The sequence below is a fragment of the Corvus moneduloides genome, chromosome 6, assembly GCF_009650955.1.
Source record: "Corvus moneduloides isolate bCorMon1 chromosome 6, bCorMon1.pri, whole genome shotgun sequence".
In the NCBI taxonomy this organism is placed as follows: domain Eukaryota; kingdom Metazoa; phylum Chordata; class Aves; order Passeriformes; family Corvidae; genus Corvus; species Corvus moneduloides.
In genome coordinates this window covers 59,864,428-59,878,395 of record NC_045481.1, presented here as the reverse complement: position 1 = coordinate 59,878,395, position 13,968 = coordinate 59,864,428, and the positions used below count along the sequence as shown (strand labels likewise).

The 13,968-nt window shown below is 38.4% G+C and overlaps 1 protein-coding gene across 3 annotated transcripts in view; it reads left to right on the top strand.

Annotated features, from left to right (window-relative positions):
- NELL1 (neural EGFL like 1) overlaps positions 1-12,946 on the top strand; it is a 366,267-nt gene extending 353,321 nt beyond the window's left edge. For all 3 annotated transcript variants that reach the window (XM_032112441.1, XM_032112440.1, XM_032112439.1), the window contains 4 exons: positions 2,670-2,863; positions 7,754-7,930; positions 9,579-9,803; positions 11,012-12,946. In XM_032112441.1, coding sequence (XP_031968332.1) covers positions 2,670-2,863; positions 7,754-7,930; positions 9,579-9,803; positions 11,012-11,062 — 647 coding nt within the window. In that variant the 3' untranslated portion in view covers positions 11,063-12,946. The remainder of the gene's footprint in view (positions 1-2,669; positions 2,864-7,753; positions 7,931-9,578; positions 9,804-11,011) is intronic.
- The last annotated feature ends 1,022 nt before the right edge of the window (positions 12,947-13,968 follow it).

Below are 13,968 nucleotides of genomic sequence, written 5' to 3'. Positions count from 1 at the left end.
TGACTTTATGTCTGTTCTGACTTTAGGAAATGCAATCAGCGACAACAGAAAAACTGCCGAAGGGATATTCTCAGAAAATTAGTTCTGTTAAAAGTTCAGCTGAAAATGAGTGCAGTGTCCAAGCCTTTTATATCTGATTAATGACTAAAACTTTTAAATAATAAATGCCATAAAAAAAAAATAAACTATTATTTGCATAAAGAACCAAAAAACTGTGTAGCAATTAGGAATTTATGTCCATGCTTTGCTTGATTCTTCGTCAAGAATCTGCCATTTACCAGTTTGGGCTGCTCGTAATGGGGACATCCTTTTTATGTGTGCTAAATGGAGAACAGCAGCAGAGGTACGTAAATAGGGGGTTCTTCCCTTCTGCATATGCATAAGAGATTAGGTTGGCTTTGTGAACAGGTCTGTACTACTGAGAACATGAATAATGTTAGTTTCTATAATTGCTAACATCTGGCTTTCCATAAATCTGTTAAATTACATGGAAACAGAATTAGATTTCAGTGTCATAAGTAAAGCAATTAAATGCAACTCTGTAGGCAATATGGCTTTATATTCATCTGTGAAATCCTTTTAGTTTTGAACTGTGAAAGCTACCCTTCTAATCTGCACTGTTATTCTACTACATCCTATACAGATTATTGTCAAGGAGCTCTTAATGTGGTAGGGAAGGCAATACTGATGATGCTTGTTGAAACCACCAAAGGCAAAGTGAATGCTTCATTTATACCTTTGTTTTCAACAAAAAATACAAGTAAAGTCTATTGAAAGGAAAATGGCATATCTTTAAGAATGTTCTAAGTTTTACAGTAGCTATTTGGATATAATTCATTTGATACCAGTTCATTCGTAGTTCTCTTCATGTCAGTCTTCATGGTTTTTACTTCCTGCCATACTCTGGCACCTGTTAAAAAATGAACTACAAGTTTTAATTTCTCTCAGTACTGCACCTTTTACACCACCAGTAGTGAATATTTCAAGTACTCAGGTATGGCTAAGGTGTGCACTAGAGCAATAATGTTCTTTTCTGGGAATTAAGACTTTCAGGACAGCAAAATGCACCATTTTTAGGCAAGTCAGAGTGATGAGCAATTGAGTCATGCTGTCAGGCCACTGGGAACATTTCTGACAAAGGACTGGCCCATGGGTTAGCCCAGGAGTGAAGCCCTCTAAAGGCAATGAAATTGCCTCCAGCTTCCCTTTGGATCTATAAGCACAACAAGAAACAGTCATGTTCTGGCAGCCCAGAGCTTTGACTCGGTTGTGCAGACTGATTTTTGCATTTAATCAAATCCAAGGGCATGACCACATTTCTACTTGTTCCTTGACTATTTATGAATTGAAATCAGAAATTGTACTATCCAGACCAGACTGAATGTAGTGATTTGATTGTTATAAAGAGTTTCTTTCACCAAAATGAGAGAATTCTTAAAGTCTTTTTAAGGTAGGACCTTTTGAGGTGATGACATGTGAAGCCATGGCACTTGTCCAAAAAGTAGGGCAACGGGCCATCACATCCCACCTAAATTAGACTTCAGGAAACTGTTGTTTGTAAATACTTTTGAAGTTTTTGGTTTAGAGAGAAGTTAAAAGTATCGTTGGGTAGTACTGAACAGTTAAAATTTCACCCTAGCAATAAGGTCATTTCGAATGATAAGTATTGTGGTTCTTCCTTGCATTTTCTGAATTCATCTAATACTATTCTGGAACTATCACAACAGAAACCATCACATGCTTCTAAAGGATTTTCTTTTCCAGCTTTCCTTCCACTGTTGCTTGCAGTTTTCATTGTTCATGTGGGAACAAAAGACACTGGTTTACTGGTATTTCATCTGGACAATTTGTCAATATATTGTTTAAGAAAAGTCCAAACTTATTGTCTGAAAGAAGCACCTATTTTTAACAATGTGCTTAAAAATCAAATTGCTTTCATTGAAAGAAAAAGAACACTGGATGAACTCCCTAGATAAATTCATATTGCATAATCATATTTTACCCTCTAAAAGCAAATTTAATGGGATGCTGTAATTCACTTTTCTCTGGTGTATAATGATTTTCTCTTGTCACCTATTCTTTGTGTCATTGCTAAATCATACTGCATAGCTTTAAGGCACTTTTTTTGTGTGTATCAGGTGCCTCAGAGTTCTTTTTATTTCCTTTTTTTTTTTTTTTCAATTTGCTTATACCTTCCAGCAATGGGAAAAGGATGCAACTGACTGCTTTTAGTGTGGGGAATGTTGCTTGTGCTAGGAAATTATGAAGAACAATGCACTTCTATTTTGATGTAAAATCCAGAACAGAGAGTGGTCTAGTTGACAGAAAGTCAACTCTCCTTGCTGGTTTCCAGTCACTGGGAAATGAGTATGCACCCTTATCTGAAGGTTCAAGTTTGTCACTGGTATATGGTTCCACTAGGTACATCAAACTCAGCATTTACAATTAAGCCTGATGGAGATATTTTAAGAATTCTTGGTGGAATCAAAATAAATGCTGAAGAATAACCTAACAGTGCTTAAAGTCTACCGAGTAAATATGAAAGATATAGAAAGGAATGCACCCTCGTCCACCAGCAAGGCAGAATAAGCAATAATTACTTAATGCAGAAATAAAACTTGCCCCATGAAAAATGTGCCCAAAGCTTTTATAAATCTGCTGTTTTGCAGATATCGATGAGTGTGCCTTAAAGATCCACACCTGTTGGAATGATTCAGCCTGTGTGAACCTGGCAGGAGGGTTTGACTGCCTTTGTCCTTCTGGACCATCTTGCACTGGAGACTGTCCCCATGAAGGCGGCTTCAAGCGGAACGGGCAGGTGTGGACCCTGAGAGAGGACAGATGCTCCGTTTGCTCCTGCAAGGTGAGATCCAGCTGGCCTGAGTTTCAGGAGTCCTTTAATTCTCTGGGCTTGTGTCAGAAACCCAACATTGCAGTGTTACTGTTGGCAAAAATGTTAGCCTAAGCCCAAGGCACTGAGACAAAAGGTAAGCTCTGCTGTAGACTCTGAAGCTGGGATGGGGATATTCTTCTGGGAAGGCATTTCTTTTCTTATTTTGCACAACCACGCACATAACTGAATAATGGCTAACCTTTCTGAGCTTCTACTATGTCACCCTGTGGGCCAGAGCATTTCAGAGTGTGCCTCAAAGAGGGTCTTGCATTACCCTTTAACACAATGTGCAGGTTCCAGCACGCTTACTGGAAATGCTGAAAACTGATTTTATTTTCTCTTTCATATGAGTATGCATCTCTCAACTTCCTGTTGGCTGTGTTTCCCTTTGCTTGGAATACATATGAATTAACTTAGTGAGAAGAAAGGTCTGAGCCTGAGTCAAAGGTTAGAAGACCCAGCAACAGGCACTTAATTTCCTCAAAGTGAAGAAGGGCAAAGGCCAGCTTTTTCAGCTTTTTCCTTCTCATCTCAGCTTGGCTGTGTTGCCAGCTCTCCCACTTGAGCAGTGCAGCTCTCTCTGTATGTTTGGAGAGGCCAGGTCTAGTATCAGTGGATGTACCTTAAGGAGTTAACATTTAGATCAGGGTGGGGATTTTTGTTGGGTTTTTTTTTCCCCCTGGAAATTATGTTTTGGATTTTTTTTTTCCTGAGTATGGTAACCACGTTAGAAAACATTTGGCTCTGCTTTCTTGATTTTCATTTGTTAACAGAGGAATGCTGTCTTTGAAATCAGAAGAATTTTAGAAACACCCTAATCTGAGATGTGGTTGGTTTTTTATGGTCACGTTGCACTGATTCGTTCATAGCATGGGTAAAGCTGTCCAAAGGCGCAGCAGAGCACTATAGGCCCAGTTCAAGTGAAATTAGGTTGTGACCTCTGTGAAAAGCTGAAGATGGAGCATGGGAATTGGCCTATCAGTCTCCATGTCTCAATGCTCGGGAGCCAGAGAAGCATGAGAGGGTTTTAGGGGGAACAAAGGGAAAGAGGTGTTTTGAAGTTGCAAGAAGCTGGAAGCCTCATCCTTTCTGTTTTGCAGTGGTGTGTTGCAAATGTGTTTTGCAAGGAAAAATTAAGACTTCAGAGTGAGTAGAACCTAAAAAGTACACTGCTGGTTTGGGCTCAGTAGGGAATGTGTTCTTGTTAGTTGCTATATTTGTTATTTCAAGTAGCCTTAAGCTCCCTAAAACTCCTCCTTTCAGAAGCTGAAGTGTACAAGTTTACTGACTATATATCAAGCTTTTACGGTAATCTTGGGGAACCAGCAGGCTTATGAAAGGATTGCAGTCAATAGAATAAATAGTTTAATATATGTGAAGACATCTGGTCTGCCTTTGCAGAATTATTACTATTAGTATTCACATTTTAGATTGCTTGTAATTTGTTTTATTTGCCATTTCTCATTGCATGGTATTTCTTATGTTGAGTGTTGTTACTAGTATATGAAAATACAGAAATGATTAACTAGTACATAGTTTAAACTAAGCTTGACACTGTTGTTATGACTCTTACTATGTGTCTTCCTCACTTCAGTTTTTCCCTCTGTGAATTAGCATTTGCATTTAATTTCATTCCAGTGGCTGCCTGTTTCAAGAGCAAATTCGTGTCTATAGAACAGGGGAAACAGGAAGAAGAGCTCCTTGTCTATCACATCTCAGGCAGAATGTAAAGTCTTCACTCAGTGTTTAATGAAATACATTTTTATACATCCTGATAGCTTCCAGTACACCAGACTACCTCTCAAACCTCTCCTTTTCATGCAGTTGCATGGAGAACTGGCCCTGCTTGATCTTTTGCAGCCTGCTCAGTTTGCAGTGAGGAAAAGAGCGAAACGTAACTAAACCATTCCTTACACTACTTACTCAAACTTTGCAATGATCCTATTTACTTGTTTTATCCAGGATGCAAGTCAGCATTTCATTGTTGAAATAAAACTGGCTTTTTTTTGCTATAATTATTCTGGCAAAAGTCAGGTGGATATATTTTGTTCATTGCCTGAAGCACATAGGTACCATCTTTAAAATATTTTCATTTATAATCTGGTGCAAAGGAAATTAAATACCTTACTTAATGAACTTCAAAGCTATTTGTGAAGTAGGATACTGTGGAATATAGGAAATTATATTGCTTCATTTATATAATGAAACAAAGTGTCATTATTGAAGCACAGGGTATTTCAGTGTTTTACCAGACCCAGTGTCTTCAAACCATTCTTGTTCATCTAAATGCACATAAAGTTTACAAAATCATAAATTCTCAAAACTATAAATGAACACTGTTCCTTAGGTATATTTGACATGTCTTGTATATGTCTTGTATCTTTCTGAACTGTTGTGGATTTAATAGACCATCAGATTTAAGGCTGGTAGGATTTGGGGTGGGAAGCTATTGTGCTCTCTCATGAAAAGAGCAAAGCCTGGGTGTGCAGTGTGGCTATATCTGGGCTTTCGAGTCTGTCTTCTGATTAAGACAACCCTCCCTTCCTTCTATGAAAAAAAGCCTGGGAGATACACACAGCACTGGGAGCAGGGGGATCTTCCAAGCTAATGTGTGTTCCTGGGGGTGAGAACCATTTGGTGGTTTGGTTTTTGCAGGGTCTGATTTCTGTCCAAACTGGGTTTGGGGCTTTGTGAAAACTTGAACCACCCAGTGGTTAACAGTGATTCTCTTGTGTGTCAGTTTTTCCTTTGATAAGAATGATTTTACGTTCATACCACTTTTGAAGAATGTAGAACTGATTCAGTGAGGAAGGTGGGAAAGAAGAGGTAGTAATAAGATGCTGTATGTTATTATTCACCTAAAGAAAATAAGGTTTTCTATATATATTTCTCAATTTTCTATGTATTTCTCAGGGCTCCTGCTGAGCTGCAAAGATGCACATGAGATAGTGTAGCTTAAGAGGCTTTGTGTCACTGCAGTATAGGGATAAAAATGTTTTTTGAAAGGCATAGAGCTAATGAGGTTGTACACAAAACACAGATGCTTACAGACAAAACAGACTAGCAGTGTATTATGATTACCAAGAGTTCTCTGGCAAAGTCATCAGGTTTTTTCAGTGTTCTGAAATATGGAGAGTAAAGGCAACGTAAAACATGCTCAGGGAAGCACAGAATTAACAGCACTGTCACCAGGGCAATTTTGAAAACTGGTCTTGAAAGCTTAGAAACTGAATTGGATTTAAGCAGACGGGCTGTTGTTAGCCATTATTAATCAGCATAGAAGAGGAGAGAGACTGCCATGGTTGAGGCTCCCTGGATTCCTGTCACAGCCCCACACGCCTGGATCTGGTCATCCTGACAGAGCTCCTGGGCTAAGCTGGCTTTTGATGTGCATCTGCAGCTGCCCGAACCCATGGCTGAGGAAATGGGCTACTGCTGTTCTTCCTTATGATTTACTCAGACTGCTGAGTAAGGAGATAAAGCTTGTTTATCCCTCCTCCCATATCTGAAGTGGCAATCTAGCCGCTAGTACAGAAAACTTAACTTAATTTGATACAACACTGAACAAAGCTTGTAGAGTAATATATGCCCTGAAGTTGGCGAAAGTGGTTCAGGTCCATGTTAACCTGGCATGCTTTCTACTTTCTCATAATTCAATGTTGTCTTCAGCTTTGCTTGTTAGGCATAAGAAATAATGTTAATTATTTTTACAGTGGCAAGGAATATTCTAATCCATTCAAAACTACAATGAAATGCAGCAGTAACACTGAGCTGACATGGCATTGTGATTCCCTGATGCTAATTTTGTCTATGTTGCATTGTGGACAAGACTGGCTTTGCTTTAAAACAGGAACCAAACCTTGGTTCCTACATCAAATAATAAGCAGTCACCTCCCCCATGCTACATGCTGAGCAACCTGGTCTAGTGCAAAGTGTCTCTGCCCATGGCAGGGGGATTAAAACAAGATGAGCTTTAGAGTCCCTTCCAACCCAAACCATTCTGTGATCCTATCCTGCTTATGGCTGTTTTGTCTGCCTCTGGAAAAGACATCCTGGGCTCCATTCACTCTTATTAGAAATAAGTTGTTTTCAAGGATCAGAGGAAATAAATTCCCTTGCATTGAAGGGTGTTCCTATATTTGGTGCAATGAAATTTTCTTCCTTACATCAGATAATAGACGCAGAACAAGGTTCTGATTAGGCTAGGAAAAACTGCAATGAAATGAATGAAGTTGCTTTAGGAATAGTATAGTTGTGATGCAAAGCAGAATATAGCTTTATCCAGGCCCTCTGTAATACATGTACTGAATTATAATGAACGATGATAAGTTCTTTTATCTTTAAGCTGATGTCCTGTAGGTCCAGATGTGGGACAGACACAGAGGTCAGAATAAAGAACAATTAGTGCTACTGTGATTGTGCTATATTTTGCACTAATTAAGTTAAAGGGTCCACCTTTATTCAGCTTACTTTCTTCACAGTGGTACATTCTGTCAAAATAGTGCTAAATAAATATTATATGTATTAGAGTGGCAACCGCTTGAAGAGTTTGTTGATGTAACCAATGAGATATGAAATTGCTTCACTGTATTTCACTGAGATATTGACTGCTTTTAAATTCAGTTGGCTGGAGACAGGCAAACAGTGTTTTCAGATTCAAGACAGAATTGGATCCATGCACTGACAGAAACTGGGATAGTACTGGTATTCGTTGTATTATGACAGGCAAGATCCAGTCCTTATTGGCATGGAATACACTGATAAGCCAAAGATGTGCCCTTTGATGTATGCACCCTGTGACCTTACCTGGGTTGCTCTCTGGCAGTTTGTGGTTGACGTCAGGGCAATGTGTCCTTGCAGGATGGGAGGATTTTCTGCCGGAGAACAGCCTGTGACTGCAGGAACCCCAGCGCTGACCTCTTCTGCTGCCCAGAGTGCGACACTCGTGTCACCAGCCAGTGCCTCGACCAAACTGGGCACAAGCTCTACCGCAGCGGGGACAACTGGACCTACAGCTGCCAGCAGTGCCGTTGCCTGGTATGAGTAAAGCAGTTTGGGTAGGAGTAAGAATAATAAGGATTATGACTTTTAGAAAAACAGACCTGGAGGCAGGCTCACAGCTATTTCTTCACCTGCTTTTCAGACTGGGGGTGATGGTAAAGCACTTACCGAGCCCCAGAGAACTGAAAGCTACACCATCAGTTTTCGTCTTACTGCTGAATAAGTAGGTCTAATGAGCAAAATGAAAAGCTTGAGAAGAGCTTGGAAACCTTGGCACTATATTAATTTTAGCATTAGTCTACTTTTGAGAACTTCTGTAAGGTTGTCTGATCTTTAAGTGACATTTTCAAACCTTTTTCGCATGCGATGGAGTTAGTTGGAGAAATTTCAGTTTTTAATTATGTCTGGTGGGCCTGTCTTGTCAAAAAGGGACAATGATTTTTTTATTATTTATTTATTTATTTATTTATTTGAATTCTGCAAATCTGGAAACATGGAGTACCAGTGCCACTGTGTAAATTAGAAAAAAATAACCACATAAAGAAGGATAAAGAAGACTGAAATTACTAGAAAAACATACAAAATAATGAAAACTTATTTTCTCATTAGACACTATAGATTATTCCCTTAAAGCTTTAAGTTTTCCATAGATATACTAATTAGTCCATCAATGAAGTTCATTAAAATTACCAGTTTTCCATTTATAGCTGCCTGTATAATATGGTCTATATGTATGTTACTAATCAAGAGGTGTCTGGGCATCAGGAAGGAAATTAGATTTGAAGCTAAGTTATTGTCATGAGGTAATTATCCATCATGCATAGAGTAAGTATTGAGGTTGTGGCTTACAGTTTCTTGCCTAATTTTATGATTGGGATAACATCCAGAGCTGTAAGACGGTGATGCCCTAAATCAGTGTTGTATTTAAGTTTCTGTGCAGTGTGTGATGTTCCCAGCATCTGAAGTGTTTACAGAGCAGTATAATGCAAGTTATTGAAGCCCTTTCCAGGTTAAATTTAGTCATACAGAGCAATACTCTGCAGAAGTGACCTGATGTTTCTGTCTTCTCCATGTCTCTATCTACTAAACTGTTGCAGATTTTTTTTTAAATAAAAATAATAATAAAAATAAGTAAATAATGGAATAAAATGAGTCAGTGGAGCACAAATGGTATTGCTCTAACAATTCCTTTAGGAGCTGACAAAGTTGGTATTGGCTGTTGCTGCTTAGATAGATGTTCAGTGCTTCTCAAACGTACTGACCTACATCTATCTGCAGTGTCAATTTTCTATTTAAATGTTTGCTGTGATCCTGCAGAGATGTTTATGTGACCAGGAGTAAAAAGAGTGCATGAGTCTGCAAGGCAATCACAGCAAAAATTATAGTCTGTAGAAAATACTACTACCCAGTATTTAACCCTGCCTTCAAAAACCCCAAAGAACTCAAGTTCCCCTGCTACGATGATCACAGTGTTGTTGTTTAGTCAAGGATCAACCAAATGCTACATTTAGGAAACTTCAGCTCAGTATTCAAACATGTATTTGTGTGATCAACCAAATGGAGATCTGAACCATTCAGTTTATTGAAATTTTTGCAAAACAATGATTTTCCATTCAAAAGCGTACAAAGTTACTTGGTGGTTCATAAATGGCAAGTTCAATGACACTGGCTTCAATTTTTATAGGAAGGAGAGGTGGATTGTTGGCCTCTTCAGTGCCCGACTCTGAACTGCGAGTACACAGCTATCTCAGAAGGAGAGTGCTGTCCTCACTGTGTCAGTGACCCCTGTCTGGCTGACAACATCACCTATGACATCAGGAAAACCTGTCCAGATGGCTACGGAGTCACGAGGCTTGGTGGCGCTGTATGGACGATGGTGGGATCTCCTTGTACAACCTGCAAATGCAAGGTACCATGGGCCAGCTGGAATGGTCGTGGAATGTACCTGAATAAAATAGGGGTCCCTTTCTGCCCTTGGAGGCTCAGATTAAGATCTTGGGGAAGTAAATGAGACCTGAGAGCCTGCAGAAAACCCTTGTGTTTTCTGTCTGGCAGAGTGTAAGCAAAACAATTCTCTCCTTGTTGAAAATATTGAGCACAGATATGTTAATATCCTAGTGCAACCTTCAGGCATTCTCAGTATGAGTCAAGGGTAACATTTCAATAATTACCTAGTGTGGATGTTCATGAAAATGTGTATTACAGAGCTGGTAAGCTGAGGGAAAAACACTAACATAAAAGTTTCACCAGCAAGTACACAAGTAAGGCATTGCAGCTCCAAGAGAAAGGCACTCCCACAATAGTGATGGGGAGGGAATGTCACGGTTTCTGTTCCCTGATCTCATGAAGATGTGTTTTATCCAATGGCTCTCATGAAGGAGTGCAGTCTATTTCCCTTGCTTTGTGCAGTGATGACCCCACTGCGCCAATATCAGAATTATGTTGTTTTGAGTTATATAAAATGTTCTTTTGTTCACTCTGGGAAAGCAAGCTATTGCCCCAGGGCTTTGAATTATTGAAGGTAGCTTTACTGCCATTTTTTTGAGGTTTTTTTCTGTAGATTTGTGATGGATTAGAAAAAGAAAAGTAAAAAAAAAAACTCATTTGGGATTTTAGTGGTTGCTGTACTTTTTTATTACATAAAGTAGCTTTATAAATGACTGGATGTTAGAAAAAGTTACCTAACAATGGATTAAATTCCAAAGCTGTGTGGTGTTTATGTTGCCCCCATCCCCTCCATATCTGCCATGAACCAAAATCCTGAACTGTTTGCTAATTTCAGACAAGCAGAAAGCTTTCCTGTGTGGATCACATGAAAATTCTCTCCATTAACTTCCTTGCATGAGGGAAAAATGCAATCATCTTTGTTGCCATTGCTGTGCTGTATTTTATTATGGGGACCACATTCAGGTTTCAAGTTCCTGTGGTAGTTCAGGCCAGTTCAGTGCTATTTGGCAAAGTCGGCCTCCTCAAAGAGCCACCATTGGGAGCAGTGCTGACACTCTGGATGCTGGGGGCAGGTGATTTTAGGTGGTAGATGTGCCAGGGATACACCTATCTCTGCCTGCCGCCAGCCCTTTGCTCTTTGTGACCTGTTCTGCTTGTTTGTCTGTGCAGAATGGGAATGTCTGCTGCTCGGTGGATTTAGAGTGTCTCAACAATAACTGACCTGGTCAGACTGGACTGTGTCGAGGGAGGAAAACTACTGGAGTTCACACCTGAAAGGAAGCTGTATGCATTGGCATTTTATACAACAGACAATTACCAAAGTCTCCAAGCGAGGAAGATGTTTGGGAGTTGCCTTTGGGACCTATCACGATGCTCATCCTTGCTAGCCTTGTCCGGGTGACTTCCAGTACAGCGCATAGAAATCAATGGTTGCTACAAGTTTTCAGTGTTGTATATTACACACCTTTCCTGTCAAGAAATTTGCAAATATGTTTAAATTATTTCATGGGTAAACTAATGCTGTATTTTTGTTTTAATTTGTGTATTGACAACATTGATAGAATTCAGCTCTTCTTACTTTGAATCTAGATTTTACAAATAAGACAGCCTGTTGTGATTTTGTCCCATGATATTACATACTTGGTTCCAAGGTCCCTGTTAGATGTATTTATGAAAATATGTATGTATGTACAGTCAGATTGCATAGTACTTATATTTCACAGCTGTCCAACATTTTAAAGCATTCAAAGGTATGGACAGAATAAAAGTAATCAAAATAAGTCTGTCTTAAACTGTGAAATTAAATGCCATGAACTGAATGAAATGGCAGAATAAGCACTTTCTTCTCCAAACATGCAGAGCAGCAACAAGACTCCTATAGTGAGAAATGGAACTAAAACCCCATTTCACTGCCAATTCAACACATAATCAAGAAAGAATCACCAGTCATTATCAGTGTTCTGTTGAGTATAATTCCTCTGGATTATACTGTGAGTATATAAGTAAAACAGTCAGAGACCCTTAAGATGATATAGTTTAAGTTGACTAGGTTAGAATTTGCTTGCATTTGTAACATCACTGATGAGTTCAGAATTTTTCCTCTTTTGTATTTGCAGTAATAATGTCTGTCGTCCTCAGTTACTGCTGCCATAGTGACAAAGTGCAGAGGCACCTGTTCCAGCAACATGCAGGACAGGAGACCTTAATGCTTGGTAACTTCCATTACCTAATTAACAGCTCAGAAACAGATTTTATCTTTTCATATTTTATGACAGTCAAAAATACTTAAATTTACTGTGTTGTTGAGGACCTAAGTTTAGACAGAAATATAAATTAAGACTCTTAGCCCTATATGGAGTTTAGAGCTTAGATTCTCTTCAGCTAATGTCTATTTTTGTCATGAGGCTAGAAAGTTTGTGGCATTACAACAAGAATATATTTCTATGGCAATGCATCTACAGCTTAAATGTCACATTTTTAATGTGCTGTTGTGTTTTGTTCTGCTCATTCGTGTAGTAGTTTTTTTTCTTTTTTTTTATTTAATTAAACACACTGAATATATGGAAAAGATTGCAGAAATAAGTATAGTGGCTACAGTTTGGAAAGTCTACATTTGTGAGTTTTTCATAGTTTCATGCAGAAAATGTGAAACTGATTAATAAGAACGATGTGTGACTATACAGTGAAAAAATCAGTTGTCTTTTAAATGAATTACTATTACGTTTATAAGGGAACAGTGGCAAAGAATATAAAATTACTTTCAGTCATTCAGATAACTTTATTCCAATTTTTTAAACACTTTTTGTTTTAGTTAACATCTCTGTGTGGTAAAGTTAAATTTATTTTCTTAAAATGCCCCATCATTTTCAGCTACTAATGTATTGACTCTATTTGCATTGCCCTGATGACTGTATAATAAGGGAAAGAGTTGTGTTTTATATGATAATCAAAGGATGTTTGTAAATCATAATTTCAGCTCATTTTGTATATCACATTGTAAAACCCAATGGTAATTCAGTTGGATAAGATACCCAGTGGGCTGAGATACGAAGGGGAATGATTTAAAATTTGTGGGCATCTAAATAAACTCCTATGTACAGATTGCTTTCCCTTAGTTTTATTAGCAGAGTTCTAAAGCACTGAACAATGTCCTTTCCAGCTTGAACTCATGATGTTGCAAAAAGGAGAAAAAGTGTTTGCCAAGAGGTGAAGTATCAGAGTGGTAAGAAATATGTCATTTATAGTCAGACAGAATCATATATTCCAGTCTGTCATACTTAATTTCTGAAGCTCTGTAAATGGATTAAAGACAGTGCAAGCTCTGAAAATCATTATTTTCCCTTTTACCATGTAGTAGTGAAGCCCTTTCCCAGGATGCCTTCTGGAAGCTCCAGGTCTTGTTAGGATCATATTTAACAGGACCACAGAAGACTGCACTTTTCCACTGCAGACCAATTTTATTCCAGAACTCAAATGCAAATTAATTCAGTAAAACCCTTTCAGAGCATTTTATACAGCATTATGTGTCATTATCTCCAGAGTGATGCAGCTTGAATTGTTTACACAAAGTCAAAATATTGACACAGACCTGTTTATGTTGCATTTTAAGCAGTTGCCCTGACTGTGATGAACTTTTCCTTATGAAGTAATTTGATCACTAGTCACATCACATGTACCTTCAGAGTACTCAGAAGCCCCAGCCCAAAGAGCACATTATGGAGGAAAACTTAATTTCCTGTGTGACCAAGGTAAGTAAGAACTTTCAGAACTTCTTTCTTGATGAAATTCCCTATTCCCTATAAAGATATAGGCACTAAAATTAAAATGCTGAAAATACCAATGTTTATTATAATAATTTTAGAAAATGTTTCTTTTTGTTTGTGATATGGACATTGTCTCTGCTCAGTAGGATGTATATATATGTTGTATATGTAGTGTATATTTGTAGTGTAGTATTAACTTGAGGAGGGCTACCACTACCTTCTGTGAAAGGAAACTTGCTGCTAGTTAAGGGGCTTGGTCAAAGCTCTGGCTACAGACAGTTGGAATTTTTAGCTGTTTGTACTTACTTATCCTGTGAAAGAGTATTTTCTCTGTAACCCTTCTGATGACAAAAAAAAAGTAAA